General features: G+C 34.4%; 1 protein-coding gene across 6 annotated transcripts in view; it reads left to right on the top strand.

Moving 5' to 3' along the window:
• Nucleotides 1–250: 250 nt before the first annotated feature.
• Nucleotides 251–19774, top strand: part of LOC138318893 (uncharacterized) — a 40360-nt gene continuing 20836 nt past the window's right edge. Inside the window, exons 1-6 of one of the 6 annotated variants that reach the window (XM_069261699.1) lie at nt 251–1265; nt 9038–9078; nt 12633–12797; nt 18120–18268; nt 18720–18817; nt 19345–19481. In XM_069261699.1, coding sequence (XP_069117800.1) covers nt 941–1265; nt 9038–9078; nt 12633–12797; nt 18120–18268; nt 18720–18817; nt 19345–19481 — 915 coding nt within the window. In that variant the 5' untranslated portion in view covers nt 251–940. Of the gene's footprint in view, nt 1266–4455; nt 5521–8188; nt 8343–9037; nt 9079–12632; nt 12798–18119; nt 18269–18719; nt 18818–19344; nt 19482–19774 lie in introns of those variants that run through there. The other 5 variants (XM_069261698.1, XM_069261696.1, XM_069261695.1 and 2 more) reach the window with 5 other exon arrangements.

The raw sequence follows: 19774 nt of genomic DNA, 5'->3' as shown, positions 1-19774 counted from the left end.
TGGAAAGGAAAGACAGATGTATGATAGGGTTTATAGGGAACTAGATGAGGGACAAAGGTGTGATCATAGACTGCCGTATAGACCTAATACTAACAGCAGTCTGTTGATCTTTGGAAAATACAGAAGCTGAAAGTAGAGATATTGGCCTGTATGACTCATCCTTCCAAATTCCAATGCCAGTTGTACCGTATAGCTGTACGGTATATAGAATGGTTTGGCGGCACATCAAGTATGTTGTTTATACCCAGAGCCCCCTAGCGCTGCAGTGGCTGGCTTACTAAACTAGAATACCTCAAGACACCGCAATCTGTACTTACATATACTTAGAGAGACAAAGGAACAATATCAAATGGTATACAGGACATTATAAAAATGGGCCTGTAAGTCCATCCATGGTGTTATTTATTTGCATGAATGTTAGATGAACCACTCCCAAAGCATCATTGTGAACCGTGTATGATGATCTCTAACAGAAAACATGGACGTTTTTTAAAGCAGCTCAAAAAACCGTGACATCGCAATGACGTAATTTCAAACGTCATCCTGTACGGACTGAAGAGAGACTGGTTTAATGTTCAATTGTGTTGTGTTCAGGGATCTGGTAACTAACAGAATGCGTTGGAAATTCAGGTAGTGATCAATTTTGACTGATGTTGGGAGCATTTTTCATATTTTGTTCTCAATCAAATAAACCTATATGCCATAGGTGAAGTTGCGCAGGAGAACTTCTATCGACTGCTTCATTCCTGAACCTTATGGTGCTGTGTTTTATCTAATACAATGGAATTAGCAAGAACCGAGGGACAGCTGCTTATAGGATCTCTAAAGTCGCCTTTGGGCATCGTAATTAAAAGGAATAAACTTTCGGATTCCACTGAAATCTGACAATATCCTTTAAAGCGATATCCTGCTATTGTTCTCGGACAGCTTTCATTTAACAATGGGTCGTCCTTCAGGACGTAAAGACTCGGATAGATATCGATATAAGTCCCAAAACTCGAGCCAAGACGTGTGGTTTGTTTTCAGGCTGAAGGGTAAAGATTGTCATAAAGAAAAGACAAGGAAATCGTGTTGTGACAAATCAACTTCGGTGTGTGAGGAAGAACTGTCACCGTGGCGTCGTCATCGGCTTCGAAGGAGGAAGGTTCCAGATCAGCAAGAGGACAGTTCTGATGACGGAGACGACATCTACATCACCGCCAAGGAGACATCAGATATGGACGACAGCACAGTAGAGGATAGTTATCACTCCGACAACAGCAGTGGTACGTAGTCAATGTCTGATGTTATAGAGCTACACTGTAACTCTATTTCAGTGTAACTATGTGTAGTGTAATACTTGTCTCGTGTAATATGATATTTTCCACTTGAAAACTTGAACTATTGTTACATTGCCCGGTGTAATTTTCTGATGACCATTTATTACACAGTGACAGCTACACATTAGTTTTGTTTGCATAGATTAAATAACCAGTGTAATACATTTAGTTTTAATAACATGTAATTACTGTTATATGCATTATAATTAGTTACACTAAAAAACTATCAAATGTAATAGGCCTAGTTACACTGTAACAAATGTGATGTACATTAATTAGTTACGCTAACTCTGTAACAACTGTCTGTCAGGTATATTGGTTACATTGTAACAATTACCAGGTACATGTTAGATACAGGCATAGTTACACTATAACATTTTTATACTAAAGCAAATATTTCGTTACACTTTAAAAATCGCCGGGTGTTACACATTAATTCACATTGTAACAATTGTCTAATGTAATAGGTCTTGCAGGTAGAGCATCAATGTTTTCCTGTTGTCCCTATTGCATGATCTTTTCTTTTCTCTTCTTTCTAACCATCCTCGACAATCCAGGGGTTACTACCACTGTCTTTATATAAATTGAAAGCAGTTCAGGAAAGAAAAACCTGACCAATCACAGGTCTGCGGTGATTTCCTTTGAATAAACTTCAAAGCTACTGTCAACCACAATGTACCGTTATTCTATTCTTTTTATATACATCAAAGGACCGAATTACCTGTATAGACATATTCCAGGTGTGGATATACTTTGTCAATTACACTGTGATTTGTGTATTACATTTTCAATTGTTTTGGATTATATTACACAATAAAGATTAGATCAGTTGTTATTTTGAATATATTTATTTTATTTCTTTCATTCGCAAATAAAGATGTAGCTACTTGAAAAAAAATAGTTATTCGCGTCCATGGATTTTTGAATACTTGCTGGTGGTATACGAGTATATATTACACTATATGTGTTCCTTTACGCGTCAGGACAAATGTTAATTTTCTGTACAAGACCTGTTTTTTTACAGCCTGACCGTTCCTACCTATATATAACAGGTTATACCAGATCTAGGTATACAAATATAACTTGAAATGTTAGTCCATTTTCCTTAAAGTCTGGCCATAGGTGGTATTAGTTTATCAAAAAGTTGATAAAAAAGAAGTCATGAGTGAGTGTGATCGTGTCTCGCTAAGAAAAGTTTTGTTAGGATTAAGATATGGTCAATTTGACGCTGATAACATATGCCTTGTTATTGTTTGTTTTGGACAATGACAAAAGGTGGTCGCATAGAAAAGTAAATATATTGTGATTGGGATAAGAACTCTATCTCCTCTTGTCTATACAGTCTCTGACGTGAAAACCCCAGAATAAATACACTATATCAATTCTCTTGGACTGTCCTTTTGATATGTTTCACATCGCGAGGACACCGATTTCCTACTTGAGATATGACTTATAGCATATAATGAATTTGACATTTTCTCCGTCATTTCCTGTAGGGTATCTGTTTAAGTACGGATCCTTGATATACGTACACACTCATCAAGTCACTGCATGTATACCATTTGTGTAAGGTCAAGAGACCTATATTGATGTATAGCGTCCATCTTTTAAATACTTCAAATCACGAGAACTAAAAACGTGAAAGTGGATGTTTGTAATTATCAAGGGAAAAATATTACAAAGTTTTAATTTTGATTGGATAAAACTCACATTGAACATTTTGTTTAAACGTATATTTTTTAATAACTTGAAATTCTTGATGGGACACGTGTTGGCACTTCATAATATTTAATGTTCTGTATTATAGTGTATAACTAAAGTGGGAAGCTTTTAATGTCCTTCCGGCGTCAAACTTGTACATCAAGCAGATATTAACAGAATTACGCAATGAAATATTTTAGATATAGAGAACAGAAAATGCATCTCTCATCACTTTTTTCTGATACATATTTATAAAATCACACTGAGGATGCATATAATTACATTAATCTAACATTTAGACACAACAGAACACCGCTAATTACGTAATCTTATAATACTAGCAGTAATAAGAGCTTGTGAATGTCAGTTGCATTCAAAGTTTGACACATATCCTTGATGGAATAACTTTAAGTTGTGATCACAAACTCCACCTACATGTATAACGAGGTTCTAATTGACAAATCTTTAGTGGGGCTGCGACATTTGTCGTTAAGAATGGGTATGAAATCTGACGAAATATTCGAATATTGAAAAGGTTCTGTAACAGTAATACATGTCTTTTATACAAAATAACTTAGAAACTCCAATATTACATAAGAGTTATATTAAACTCCAACTTCGAAGTTGATTAAACTCCGACATTCTGGATTGTTCAAACTAATAACAATCAATGACTATTTAGTATTTGTTATGTAAAATTATGTATCTTTGGAGTGATATCGTGAGGCTTTGAGTCATCTCCATGGGAATTCGTTAATTCATTAACGGCCTCACTATATATATATATCAAATTTTGTCCTGTAACAATGATGTCAGCAAATAAGTGGCCTTTAAAGGCCCACTACCTTTCCGGAGCAAAATTTAAAGGTTTCTTAAAAACATTAATAACAAAAGAAAATATATATCGATGGCTTAAGATGAGGTTACAACACCAAACATATGCAAGATTTCCTGTCTAATGTATTATAACAGTGGAGATTCATTTCGCTGTTTTGCCGTCTGGCGCAGTGATAGTCAACTACCGCGCGGCATTTAGGACGACGGCGGGAAACATAAAACGACCCGCGTTATGAAAATTAACATTTTATTTATTCTAATTAAACAGTTCTGAAGGTGATGATAAGTGTGCTAGTAAACGTATAGTTAATAACTTCTGCGACTCTACAAAATTATTGATCTCGTTTTACATTCCAATTTTAAAAATTAAAAGCCGTTTCGGAAAGGTAGTGGCCCTATGAGGTCGTTAAATGTTTTGGTAAGTTAAACCATATTTCCAATTTTAAGCGCGTACGTGTATAGAAGGTCGAGTTATTTCATTGTAAAAAATAAGTTAGGAACAAAATTGTGGGTGTACACACGCACATCAGCACGTGTGTGTCGATGTGGCCGATGCTGACTGACACAGAACTGTATATTCCCCGGGTTCCAACCCACCGTCGGGACCCTGCCACGTGAATAGCAGTGCTAATGTTCAGAAGTGGATCATATTAAAACTTTAATATGTACCTACGTACACACTGAATTTAACGAAAGAGAAGGGCAAGTACGTATATAGTACCTTGAATACTTTCTTGGCTGAAAAGCGCTTTGTAATTCATACAAGTACTTCTATGGAAAGAGGACTCGAATCTTAATTAACCTAAAGGACGGGTTTGAAGATGGATAATATGTTTTAGGATTGACCAGGATTGTTGAATGGGTGAGGTAATCTGATACATTAACTCTGTTTCCACTATTGTTCAACAATAACACTGTATGTTTACTTACTAAATACTTACTGAATATATAACAAATATATGCGTTGTACGTGTGTAATGGACATTTAAACGTGCCCGCGATTTATTAGTTAATACGTACGGCTGTTGCTGCAAGCTGTCGTCCGATTTCTGTGTGAGATGTGGGGGATCGTGTTCCAATAGAAAACAGTGGTCCCCTGTGCCCTGGTTTATTGTAGAATTAGACACGGTTGGTCCCGACTAGGGTATGCTAACCAGAACGGATTACCTCACGCCTGTGCTGTATAGATTTTGGTATGTACGATACATGGATTTCTTTATGCACCTACGAGAGTGTCGTTTAATAAGTAAGTAAAACTATTCCGTCAGACAAGTTGGTCAGTGTGACCTTGGATAGTTCACTGGATTCAGGAAATAGGCAGGATGGACACGCCTGTATGAGAGCTGAGAGGAAACAAGCTCTGTTGATATACATATGGGAATTATATCAACATTTGGTTTTGATCAGTGTTTAAATTCCACGACCATTTGTGTGGTTTGTGTATGTGTATAGCACACATAGTAGCTGACTTGCTGAATAGACATGGAACTTGTTTTCCTTCTATGGGACCAGTAAGGACCAATTTTATAGTATTTGTAATGTTGAGAGGAATGTGTGTTGGGTGACTGTAAACTGGAGGGATATTTATACTAATCTGTGTGCAAGATATTGGACCAGCTGATCAATAACATGAGTGAATCAGACAGCATAAGTATTGCCACAGGTAAGTTATTGTCAACTCAAACTACAGGTAGGCACATCTTACACCTGACTACAAAATACAAGTTATATGTTACTAATGCCAAAAAGACATTGTCTTTGATTGGCATCATAGTGTTTAAAAGTGTCCTAAACTGGCATCTATATATATATGTATGTATAGGACATGTGCCATCACTGATCATGAAAACTTGTCAGTTGTAAAAATACCTGGTAATTAGATCTGCTACATGTACTAAATAGAGATACTGGTATGTTACATGTATCTTTACTGATATGTAACAGGTATCTTGAATGATATGTTACAGGTATATTTAATGATATGTTACAGGTATCTTTACTGATATGTAACAGGTATCTTTACTGATATGTAACAGGTATCTTTAATGATATGTTACAGGTATCTTTACTGATATGTTACAGGTATCTTTACTGATATGTAACAGGTATCTTTACTGATATGTAACAGGTATCTTTACTGATATGTTACAGGTATCTTTACTGATATGTAAAGGTATCTTTACTGATATGTTACAGGTATCTATATATCATATACAGTAAAACATTTTTATAACAAACATACTTATAACAAATTCATGATTATAATGAACACTTACATTCATGATTATAAAGAACACACTTATAACAATTTCTTGGTTAATAACAAAATAACTTTTATTCCCCGTCAGTGTTCTTATAATATATCTATAATCTGTGTATAACATGCAACTATACTTATAACAAAGTGATTTTTTGGTCCCCAGAGGTTCATTATAACAAAGTAATTTCGTTGTTCCCCAGAGGTTTGTTAAAACCGTGTTTTACCGAACTAATATGTTACAAGTATCTATATATGGCCTGACATGTAAAAGGTAAACAAAGATTTTAATTAGTTCTTGAGGAAAGATATTGTATATATGTATTCATTCAATGACTTGCATTACCTTATTTCAAAGCTATTTAAGAATATATACAATAAAATGTGGTAAGAGATTGATGTTTTAGGTGCATATATCTTATTTATAACATGGGAAGCGACATTAAATCTTCAAAATGATATTTTTATTGAGCAGGGCTAACAGATCAGAGATACTTGTTATAATAGTGGTATTAGAGATACACCTATCGTGTCTATAGAGAAAATGTAATTGGTTAAAAATGGGACAGACTGGCTCCTGTGGTTCACAGTTTATTAATGTTTATTACAGCTGGTTAGAGGGTGTGAAACCTATATTACCTATGTATACTCATTTTAATTAACTTTTGATTGGTATAACAGTCCTTAATCTGAAGGTAGATTGGGCACATTCTCACCTAGTCTGTACTCTGTACTGAAAGTGTACTGACATGTACACCTAAAATGGCCTGATAGCAATAGTAATGTCATAGTTCAAGATCATCGTAGAGAACTTCAAAGATTTGGCAAATATATATAATTATAATTATTTAGATATCTGACCATGGATGTTATAGAGATTGGGAGTCGGGGATAGAATGATGGAGTATAATGGGGGGGGGGGGGGTTTACAGCTGTAAGGGTTCCAGAGGGATTTAATTATTAATATTATAGTATAATTTTTAATTGGGCTGAGAGGAATGCTTGAGAGTTAATTGGACTGAAGAGTTACATACTTAAATTCATCAACAATGCCACTAAAGCCTAACATAAGTATCAACCAGCTAAAATTGATAACATTAATATAATTATCTCCCCCTAGTTTGAAACAAAATTATAAAGTTTACATTTCATACTTGTGACCAAGACATATACTACATATATATGAGTGTATGTGTAGGAGTATTGGGACATTGATTTAAACTGAATGACTAGGTTCGTATGGAGACGACATATGGTATGGAATGTTGGCCAGTGTGAACTGAATCTGTCCACACATCAAAACTATTGTTATGTTTGTATTGTTGTGTATGAGAGCTGGCACATTGTCACCACTCACACAGGTGCAACACACTAAACTTTAAACTCTGGTGCCAGGCAGTGTAGTACAACATGGACTCAAAGTAGTTCTTGTTGGAGGAGTCAGTTGTCAATTGAGGAGTATTGATTTAGTACAGAAAAGTATGTATATGTATACCTATAATTATAGACATGTGTACACCAGTAATCAACAACTGCACTGGTGCATACAGGTATATAGCTACTTAGAAAGGGCCCACAGTTAGTTACCACACTAAACTTTAATTATGTAAGTCTATAAGAACTAAAAAATGTATACATTTATAGATCTCTGGTTGTATTAGAAAGAATACAAGTGGAACAATAAGGTAAAAGTTTATAAATAACTTTATTGTTAAAAGTAGACAATAGATGGCGCCAGACCAAACATTAAATTTCAAGTTTAGGTTGTTATGTATTGATGTGAAATTGTTTATGCAGTTTCAATGTCAAATTTAATATGAGGTGATACAAAAAACTTATCTGTGAGTATATTGTTAGATCACCAGTTTGTTTAGAAAATGAACTGGTTGATGTGTGGGTATACAGGCTACAGATTCAGCTGTCAGCTGCTCCCTCATAAAACAAGGAAGTTTGATAAGGCTTTTCCTAAATACTAGATTACAAAATTGAAAGAGTTGAAAGAGAGAGTAAGACACATTGTTTTTTATCACAAGAGTCTGCATGTCTGAGGATTTCATACCAGATAATCTGGTAGACATGAAGTACAGTTCACAGGATTTAGATTGTAACTACTGTGATTACTAAAAGTAGACGAAGGATCAGATTTTTGCAGCTGTTGATATTATTACCTATTCAAGGAAGATGTTCCTTTGAGATATTTCAATTAACCTTCATGGTTTTAAAAACAGGTAATTCAAGTAATATATCATAATATTTATATTAGTATAGGTTTACATTCGTAAATTTATTTTCATTTTAGTTTTGGAGTAATACAAACCTTTCATACCTTTTGTTCTTATTGGGAAACAAGTGTTGTGATTGTTTATTTGTGTTTGTATCAAAATATTTAAATTAAAATATTGGAATTAATTTTTCTGTGTTACGTACATGTATTAACTGATTAAAAGGATTATTGAACTCTTCAGCCAAGATTTGATGAGGTACCTGGTATGTATATTAAACATGAGAAGAACAAGCTGTTTTTATACTGCTGACTCAAATACGACCTGGTATATAGTTGTACTGTCTACATGTCTGTTAGTTTTTATACGATTTACAGAGACAGTACTAGGACAGTTGTCATTAATTGAAGACAAGCACATGTCAGTCCTTGTATGTATCACATCCTGGTCCATTTCCCAGGCCACAATATACCTGTGATACTGTACACTAGGTACAATGTTTATTTTGGTGTACTATATTGGACTATATCCTATCTTAATGAGGAGTTATATTAGCACACTTTATGGCTAACATTAAGACCTAGCTGTCCTAATCACTAATGTATTCCATAAGGTGTGCTAATGAGGACCTACAGTAGACTTATACTGTATCAGGTTCATAGTATCTACTTACATTGTAACTAGATTTTCTTTTCTTACAGCCACCATGGACCAAATGGAGCTAGCCGAGCAGTTAGCCATGGTGAGTATTGTCCTTGAAAACATTTAGTAGCCAAGTTTATAAAATAAAGCAAGAGTTATTGTCCAGTTATCTGTTCACCCTTCCTAAACTTCTTGTATCTGTCATTATTTAAGTACCAAAGGGCCTGATTTAGATTCAATTTTGTCTGAAATGGTTCTATGCTTCATTCTTTTAAATCTCTTCTTGTCATAAAGTACCAAATGGATTTGAACAAAATTTTGTCAGAAATGGTTCTGTCTACTGTTTCTTTAGATGTTTTCTTGTCAAATGTACCCATATTGGATAAACTTTCATCAAAAATGGTAATTTTGTCTAGCAAAGAATGTTTGAAACACCAACTCTTGATTTGTATTTACTTTTTGAATTGTATGCTGATATTTTGTAATCAATTGCATCATTATGAATCAAAGCCTGATCCCTAATTGTCTGAAATTTATGTCAGATTACAATCATTTCTGTGACAAGTATACATTGCATCAAGAGAGGATTAATTGGCACAAGAAGTTATAGGTAATGTGACAAAATCCTTTTATCCTTTGATAATCGTTGAAATATCTGTTTTAAGAGTGTAACATTAAACAAGTGACAAAGACCATTAGCTTATATACATTTAAGCTTGAAAGAAATTTAAAGTAATTTAATTCTAGGCAGCTGTAAAATTTAATAGAATTAATAAGCAGATAGCATGTACTAGAAATGACATCAGGTTTTTTTTTTTCAAATTAGGTAAATAAGTTAATTAAAGTTCTTGTCTTTAATAATCTCTCAGCACTAAATGTAACAACTATAACTATTTAGGTAACTTAAATTCAGTTTAATTAAGTACCACATTTAATACTTAAAAATTGAATTATGCTCAAGTACCTGTTTTATCCATCACATACAAATATGTATTAATCGACACAGCGTATAAATGTGATGAACTTAAGCTGATATAATTTTAAACGGCTGAATTGATAATAACGTTTGTTTGAATTTACTTAACGTGCATTAACGTGCATTAAGTGACATTAAATATTGAAATATATGTGCTAAGTATTCAGTTAAATGTTGCATTAATTGCTGCTGTAGTATAGTGGGTGATTTATAGAGATTATAAGGATGTTAGAAGTGTTGTAGAGCATGTTGTGGGTTACAAGTAGAGATAGTAGTATATCATTATACAGTGTGATGAAACACAAGCACACTTTAGATGTAGGAATCCCTGTTCATGCAGAAAGGCAAAAGCCTTTCACAGAAGACCTAACTGATGTAAAATCTTGGCAGTAGGGCCGCAGAGGTTGTTTTTGGCTTGATCAAATTGCATACAATGAAGGCAATAAGAAAATGTACAAATATATGGCTAACGCCTGTAGGTCAAAGATCCATGTGCATGGTTGGTACTTCTGTGACAGTTAGTATATATAAATGGTTGGAAGTTTGACATTGTAAACTCAAGGTCAATACCTAGGTCATGTTTAGAAGTTGGTTAATTTTATTCAGCATAAAAAGAAAATGGTTGGTTATGTGCACACATATATATACCCAAAACTATAAAATGGTCTGTGCAAATTTACAGGTCCCCAGTATTTAGCATTGTTATATTTTGACTGACATTCAGAAACATAAAAACTGTTTGATACAAGATATATATTTGTATAAAAGAAGATCTGTATTTGTTCTGAGAGCTAATGAGAACTTTGTTGAGACCACCTTTGATGTTATAGACTAATGGGAGGGCTGTATTTCACTCCTTCTTCCTTATATGATCTCTATTGTTCTCCTTTGATGTTGTGTAGAAAACTGGGCAAAAAATAGAAAAATATCTTATTGCTTCTTTGATATGAGTCAGCAAATTACACCCATTGTCCTAAAAACAAAATAGAAAATGTTTATTGTGTTATTATGATAAAAACTTGTAGCTGCATTATATATATAAGAATTTTACTTTACAGTGGCATTCCTCCCTTTACACAGGCTGATTCGTCATGACTTGGTGAATGTCCAATTTCATTTCCCTCAGTGTGGTATAATGGGAACAATAGAATGGCACTGATTAGTGAGAAGAGGTTTTGTAATTCTGACATAATAATGTATAAAAGGCATTCACTCCGAGGACTTATTCAGGCCATATTACCTCAGATTACAATGGTAGATAGGTATAATCTGATTATGGTAATTAGCCTCAGATCTACAGGACGCCAAAATCTCGGCTTTTTAAGTAGCAGGTTCACATAATATTACAGAAAGAATTCCATATTCAATCATATTCACTTACAGTAATTCACCTTCTTGTAATATGGAATGTTTAGTCATACCGTAGTTAACGCAATAAGCACCCAGGGTGTTTAAAAAGTTGAAAAAATAAGGACAATGCTTTATAAAAACTAATGTGGACTAGCCTTTCATAAAATCATTGCGCAAAGTAAGCCATAAAAAGCCATAAATCAATTAGCAAAAAACATCAAATTTTCACTCTGCTTTTAATTTGAGGTAAGTGAAATTGAGGCGGGGCTTATAGGGATGGTGACCCTTATTGGGTCAAATATGGTACATGCTCTGTCTGTTATTCCAAGTGTCAATAAAATTTGTTGCAAAAAATAGATTTCCAGTCTGATATAGACAGAAGAATGCAAATTAGCCCACAGCAGGTTTGTTTTCTGGCATGTCACTTAACAAAAAACCTTTAAAACATGTAGCCAACTGTAATAGTTTTGCTGAAGTTTGTAAGCAGCATCTGGTGCACAATTTATTGATCTTAACTCCAGATCAATCAAGTCCTATCAATCATTAGATGTAATCACAATATGTAAGAATTTTTGCTGTTGCACTGTGTGTGTTCATATAAGAGTTTATACGGAAGTGAAATATGAATTTTTGCTCATGTTCCAGTAACCTACCGGTAGCTATTATGTTTCAGAAATCTATCTGTTGCTCTAAAATCTTTGACCTCATCTATCTAGCTATCCTCCCTCAGATTATTTGGATTCCTCTAAGATATATGTATATTTGATGTAAAACGACGACACAGAAAATCAATTTTACATTGAAATTGTCCAGGGATTAGAGTCAGATTATGCATGCCTGGTGTTTTATGGGACGGTTAGTGCGCCAGGTGTTGTTGTTCTCTTATATCCATAAATATCAGTGTCTACTGAGGATATACTAGCAGCAGTTCTTGTATCGAGTCCCCAGGAAAAATCTAATGGATCTATACTGATTCCCATGTCCATCTCTGCTGGCCCCATGAGGTTAGTTGTGTATGTATGAACACATATAAAATCAAACAGATTTCAAAGATGAGATTTTCTATTCTGTTATGTCACTGTTTAAGTAAAGTACAGATTATATTATAATGTTTCTTTCAGAATGGTCAAGGCTCCAATATATTATTTCAGGCCTAGCAGATGGTGCGAGTACACTTATGGAGACAATATTTGTTGCAAAAATTGTGTTATTGTGACCTACTTTCTGGTCAAGATGACGATACATTTACTATAGCAATGTCTCTGTGACCTGATTTCATTTACAGCAATAGTACATATCATTATTAAGACACTGTGACCTACTTTCAGGTCCAGGAGATGGTACAGGAGATGAAGACCGGGTTTGCCACAGCCATGGAAGAGCTAGCTAACATCCAATTTGGTGACCAAACTTTACAACAGCAAATGGTGACTGACCGGTCAGAAAACAAACAAAGGACCACAGAACTGACCGATGCAGTAGCATCTCTAAAGGTGAGTTCTTCAGAGGAATCAGACAATCAGATCTCATCATCAAGTTACTGGCGTTATGTCCCTCTTTACTTGATTAAGTAAGGTCTCATTCCTAGTTCAGTGCACTGATATACAGACCAACAGTTTTAAATTATATTGTATAATAGAAGGTAAGTTTCCTGTTCATGTTTCGAGAAGAAATGCCCTATAGTCCCAAGATTTTGTTAAATCATTCAGATGACTTGGATTTCTCACAATCCTAAAATTGACTTTCAGTCCTACAATGTAATTATTTGGAATATGGGATTGCTACACGGACAGTAAGACATTTTACAAAACTATGCAACCTTGACTTGAATCTATAGATCTGTAATAGAAATCAACTGTATTCTATAAACCTTCATTTCCAAATCCTTCTGTAGATTTATTATCCAAAATATTTCATGTAAAAAAGATAACCATGAAGTGGTTTGTTTAGTTTGATATATTACAGGGTTGAAAAAGTTCTTAAATATAAATTCAATTAAACACTAAAATATCAGCTGAACATTGTAGGCCCAATGGGCCACTTATTTTCTTCAATATACTCTCGATTTACACAGGCGTCAATGTCAGATAAATATGGTAATAAATGGTACCAGGCAGAGGTGATAATAATGTGAAGTCCCTGTTGGTTCTCACTGGTATATTTGTCAATGTTCTATGATTAATTCACTTGTATAAGATAAAGATGGTTTTAGGTACAGGCCACTGCGGGATTTCTCCCCCAGTGTTGATTGTTTAGAGGGTGACACATGGAAATGCTTTCAGAGTACAAGTCTGTCCGCAGATAACAAGGACTGTTTTAATAGGTCGGGGCTATAGATCGAGGGTCCGCAAGAGGCTGGGGAGATGATAACCCTCTTGGCTGTCCAGGAAAGAGGGGCTCAACAATAGGCTTAGTCATGGAACAGTAGAAATGTGATCAACAACTTACAGGCTACACTTGTAGGCTACTGATTGTAAGGAAAGTTGAAAATTTAACAATATAATCGGTTTATTTCAATAAAGACCAGTTTGAAAATGAATGTCAGCACCAGATCTAATCCTATTGTTAGTGTTTCAGGTGAATAAGTACATATTTCTATTAGTCTTACATTGTTAAAAGTGCATTAGAGATTGTAGGAACAAAATCAAACCAAAAGCATGCCTATTAACTGCATTTTAAAAGGGCTTTGCAAGGTTTGCCTATAGGAGAAACCTTATTGTGTGCTAACAGAAACATGAGTTTGTAGTAAACTACAGCTGGTATTGATCAGATCCAACCTGTTAGGTTGATGTCTTCATACAGACTCTTAAACAGAACAAATATTGTCAGAATTGTGTTGGCCAGTGTCTGCTGACCTGAACATGATACTGGTGACAACCCAGTATTGTTAGGCATGGAAACAAACCCTGTTTACAACTGAGTAAACATGGATCTCATATGAACCCCTCCACAGTCTATCGAAGTACTTGATGAAATAATTTACAGTGCACTTATCCTTTGCTGAAGTAGCATCTTATTTGTGAGGGCCACACGTTTTACAGGACAGGAAACCCTCTTAAGTTGTTATACTCTGTCTGAACTGATAAATATCACGACACAATCAGGACAACAATAATTTTAAACCAAAAAATCAGGTATCATATACTGATTTGGCCTGGCCTAGCTGGTGGAAAAATGTGAGGAGAGGTACTTGAGATAGTGTACTGCTCTTTTTAAATCAACTTTAGCACCACGATGAACCTGAGATATGGTACTTCAGTTTGCCATGTCAACCATGCCTCCCATGCCTCCAATAAATGTGTATTTTAAAACTTTAATTCCATGCAAGGAAGAACATAAGTCAACCATGTGTTTTGAACTCTAGCTGTCACATTATTTGTATTAGTCTCTTAATTTATAGCCATATAACTGATCATCCTAGTAATTAATATACAATTTTTATTTGTATTTTCAAAACAGTGATGACTGAATGATAATGTTGATATGCTAGCTATATTGTCAACACAAATATCATCAGGTTCCTTAGCGGTACATTAGTCAGTTATAAAAGTTATGTTAATTGTTTATGCAAATCATTCCAGTTTTAGAAATGCTTGAAACTAATTTGATTTCCACAAAAATTGTCCAGTTCAGGTCATTTGGTCAAAGAACCAGTTTACATTGAGTGCGTATAATTATGGACACTTATTATTCAATGACAGATACACTCTCATTTTGTCGTTAAACAGGTTTGAAATTACATTTGCCTGAAGTGTTTGATGTATTGTGTAGCACATACAAGTTTTGTTTGACCAGTGCCGGTAGTCAGGCTGTCCAATCCAATGAATTCAATGGTACTTATAAATTGGAATGTCAAACCTTTTGGCTAAATGACAAATGGCATTGCCCTGTGTGTATGAATCATTTTAGCTATCAAATTCCTATGTTGAACTTACTATAACACTGAGGCATGTACTGTAATAGCACTGTCAACTTTAGTAAATGTGTACTATGATGTAGCTTATTTTGTACCAGTACTGTCTACTGTCATAATCAGTGTCCAGAGCAAATTGTAACAAAGGGGTACCTAAAAGATGTTTGGACATCTAACCACTCAGCCACCATGTCTAAAAACCTGTACTGTTGACTGTACATCTACCAACTGTTTTATTGGTAGTTCTTAAGGGGCAGTCACCTTCTAACTATCAGAACACACATCAACACACTTATAAAATCAATCTCAAGCTGCAGGATAATTAATACTTTTCCTTCTTTGAAGTTTGGTATGTTTAAATAAGATATAAATAAAAGTAATTTCTGTTTGTATTGTAAATATACTAGGTATTGATACATGTCCTAATTTTTGGTTTGTTTCATTATCTCTTACCATCTTGACTTCACATAATTCTTGATAAAATTATGGAAATGGACTAACTGAATATAGTTTTCGAGTTCCAATTTCTGTAGTTATCTAAATACAGTATAAATATTATACAGTACTTCTGAAGAGCAACATATAATAAATTGTGGATTTGACTTGATTTCTCAACTGTGGTATTAGTCATGACCACACGAGATCCGAGATGTATGAGAAAATTTGCCACGATTTATATCCCTGGCATGTCTATGGTACATTAAACAATATTTTATATATAGCTTTATACTTCAATGGGCCCAGTAAGGTACTTTTGTAAACAAAATGAAAATACACCTTGTGATTCCTATCTCCGATACGATCTGAGGGTGAAGTAAATATCTTAGGGTTTTTTAAGTCATGCATACCTTTTTTATGTGGAGTTTTAAGGTCACTTGAGACTTAACATGCATATCAATTGAAATAGCAGAGTTTTAAGTGTGATAAGTACATTTGAGTTTGAGTTGACTGATTTAGTTCACTCTGCCATGGATTAATAATTCAAGAAAAGCACTTCTATCTTGAATATTGAAAAATGTTTTTTTTATAAAATTTACCTAAGTACTCTTCATCACTGCAGTGTATGATAAAAGCCTGACTATTGAGGGGCGTGATAATTTTATAATACCATGGCAGGGTTATGATGCAATGGTGATAGTAACCATGGGAATTAATACCCAGAATCCCTTGAGTACATGTATACTGTATGAATTACATCTGTTTTATATGATATGGTTACCGCGCCAATAACACTCTTTCAGTCTTTGACTTACTTTGTAAAGTACTATAGTCCAATGACCATGAAATTGAGCATGACTGAAGTGCTGAAGGAAAACTGCTGTAAACCTAATTTAGACTAGTGGTTAAATATTGGGACTGGTAGAATTTGGGGTTTTTACAGTCCAAATGACTGTATCATTTAAGTTAGTACAAAGTACATATATTTGGAATCTATTTGAAGCAGAATAGACAATGAATTAGTACCAATATTTAAATTCTGATGTCAAGTTATCTCCCCCTGGTTAGAAAACTTCAGACATAAACCTCAGTCCTGTAATTAATAAAAGGAAGAAACTCAATTTTATTCATACGTTAAAATCTAAAGACTTTGAGATAAGTAAATCTTCTGGGAAGGGAAGAGGGGATGGGAGGACACAGGTACTATATACATTTCCAAATGTCTCTACTAGAATAGAATACGATCGTGTCCCACTTGTATCCCAGGGTAAACCTGACATTATCTCCCACGTGGTAGCACCTGGTAGAGAAGGACATCTGGAGGACATCTCACTTTGATGTGTTTTAGAATGATTTGTTTTCTCCTTCACATCTAATTACATACTCCTGTTCTAACAGATCCTGGCCGACATTGTAACATTGGTTTTATATTTGGATCTGAATGAATGGTGTAACACAAGAAGGTTAAATAGGAGATCTTGTGAAGGTTAAAATCTAAAACTTTTATCAGATAGGTTTTCAAAATGTTTGGAGTTGTGTGTATCTCTTCATTTTCAATGCTTGGCCCACAGTATTAATGACAGTGCGGATTTAGATCAAGTTTTAGACTTGCCAGATCTCCTTAGCTGGTCTTATGGTACGAACCTTTGTAACGCTGGTCATGTAGGTACAATAGAACATTAAACAGTTTAGATAAAGGATTTCAGACTTACTATATAGATTTTTCCCAGAGTAGGGTGTGTTACATGTAAAATTGCTTATCATCCTTAGTCTATATATAAACAAAATGTAATAGTCTGTGACTTCATGTCCTCACAAATACCAGGTATATTATACACTAGGACGAGAGGGAAGTAATGAACAAGGACTAATATATAGACACAATAAACTAGGTGTAGTTACCAGGTGGAGATGCTATACATGTGAAATAGACTGGAGCAAATTTTCATGATAATATTCAGTTTTATTACCCTCGAAATTGAGCTGGTAAGTTTCATGTCATATCTTTTCAATAAATTTTGGAGCACAAACATGAAAATAAACAGTGAGTCACGTTGATGTAACCATATTCCCACTGTCATTTTGGACATTTTAGAATTATCTAGGTCATGTTTCTAAATGATTTATCGTTACTTAGGTTATATGTCAAAGAAGTATGTAAATTTCTAAATTTTGTTCTTTTCCATTAAATGTGTGATGTGTATTGCTACATCTTATCTTAAATCTTTTTCAAATTATAATGACACATTCCAGACTAAGCAGACTCTGAAATATTCAATTAAAATGTGTCAGATATTAGAGTGTGTCGGTTAATAAAGTATCAGTATGATGAGAGAAAAGCATATGACCATGACCAGATAAATGATCACCATGATGTTACAGCTCTGGTCAAGTCAGTACCTAAAGTTCAAAACAGAATTTGATAAAACTGAAATGCATTTAACTTTTCTCATTACATTTTCAGACTGAGATAGAGAATCTGTCGAGTCAGTTGAAGGATGTGTCCGAAGCTCAACGGTCCCTGGAGGCCAAAGTAGACAGTGTGAAACCCTTCGACAAGGAAGCATTCCTGAATGAACTTCAAAACATAGGCATTGTCGCTGACCAGGCTAGGTACCTAAAACATAGATAAGGTCGGGGTTTGAGTGGTCTGTGCTGATCTGATTTATCCAATCTGAAGTAAAAGGAACCTTGTGTCAGTACTGGCGGGGTGTGGTGTTTGAGATAACACTATACACATCACAAACTTAAGTTTCAGAAAGGATATAATCACCTTACACATGCAACACTTCACATTCAAGGGAGACTGCAGTATTTTAATACTCTGTAATAAGGCATTAAGAATTAATTATTGCCAAACCAAACAACCCAATGTAACTAACATGAAACTGTAACATTTAGTGACATATTTCATAGTCAAGAAATCTATATGCATGTAAAGTTACAAATTATATTCCATCATTGAGATTTTCAATTCAGCTGTTTATGCTGCAAGCTTTTCATCATAGAAGTATCCATGTAGTGAGTTCATGATTCTAATAGCTATCATGGTTTTATTTTACAGATACCAGGTACAGCCAAGAAAGAGAGGCAGTGAGGTCCAGCCTAAGGATGTGTCCCCTCTGGTCCACCCCTACCTGGCCAGTCTCTCTCAGGACAAAGGTCAGTATCTATAGTAATGGACATACTGTGAGACTAAGTATGTATTCTCCTCTTATTTGGTCTCATTCAGGACAAAGGCCTTTGATACACATACACTAAGACATGAGCATCCACATCCCGAAACTATCCGACTTGTCTCTATCAGGACAAAAGTCTGTATCTATTTAAGTGGACACACTTGTGACATGAGTGTCCCCACCCCAACCCTATACGGCTTTAGTCTCACTCAGAACATAGGTTGATAAACAAGTTTATCTCATGTTCATGATTTTGTTAACATTTAAAGTTAATCCTAATCTGTTAATCTGCTATTCAGTTTTAAATATCAACATGTATTTAATCACACCTGATATGTAATCCAGGATTTACATAATGATTTAAAGTGTTCTGATGTTAAAGTATGCTACTTTTGTGTACTAAAATTGATAAAATAGTTAATTATCATGTGATACATTTCTTTAAAGTTTTATGATATTTTATTTGCTATGATATTAAAGTATGTTGTTGTGATGTTTGGTGTCCTTTAGCTGAAGACTCAGACAGTCAGTCAGTGACAGCCCTAGCCTGTAAGAGCCTTAACCTATCCCAGGCACTACACGAGAAGTGCCTACATCTGGACTTGTCAGCCTCTAGTGACGATGACGAAACGATTCGACATGCACAGGTACAAATAAAGCTTTAATTTATCTGTGTTCTTATACAATACTGTAATGTATAGTAAACTATAACCACACATCCTCTTCTCATACAACATATCTTAAATTTAAAAGAATTAAATATTTTTTGATACAACTATAATTTCATTTTTTATTTTATTTTTTTTTGTATTTATTTTATTTTTTCAAATTTTTATCAAACAGAGTTATATAACATGTAAACAAGATACAACTTTCATTCCTAGCTATTATTTCATAACTATGCTGAAGCACATGGCTTTGAAAGAAAACTTATTTGTAT

The sequence above is a fragment of the Argopecten irradians genome, chromosome 3 (genome assembly GCF_041381155.1).
Source record: "Argopecten irradians isolate NY chromosome 3, Ai_NY, whole genome shotgun sequence".
Lineage (NCBI taxonomy): Eukaryota > Metazoa > Mollusca > Bivalvia > Pectinida > Pectinidae > Argopecten > Argopecten irradians.
The sequence above is the reverse complement of the archived record's forward strand: the minus strand, read 5'-3'. Positions and strand labels throughout refer to the sequence as shown.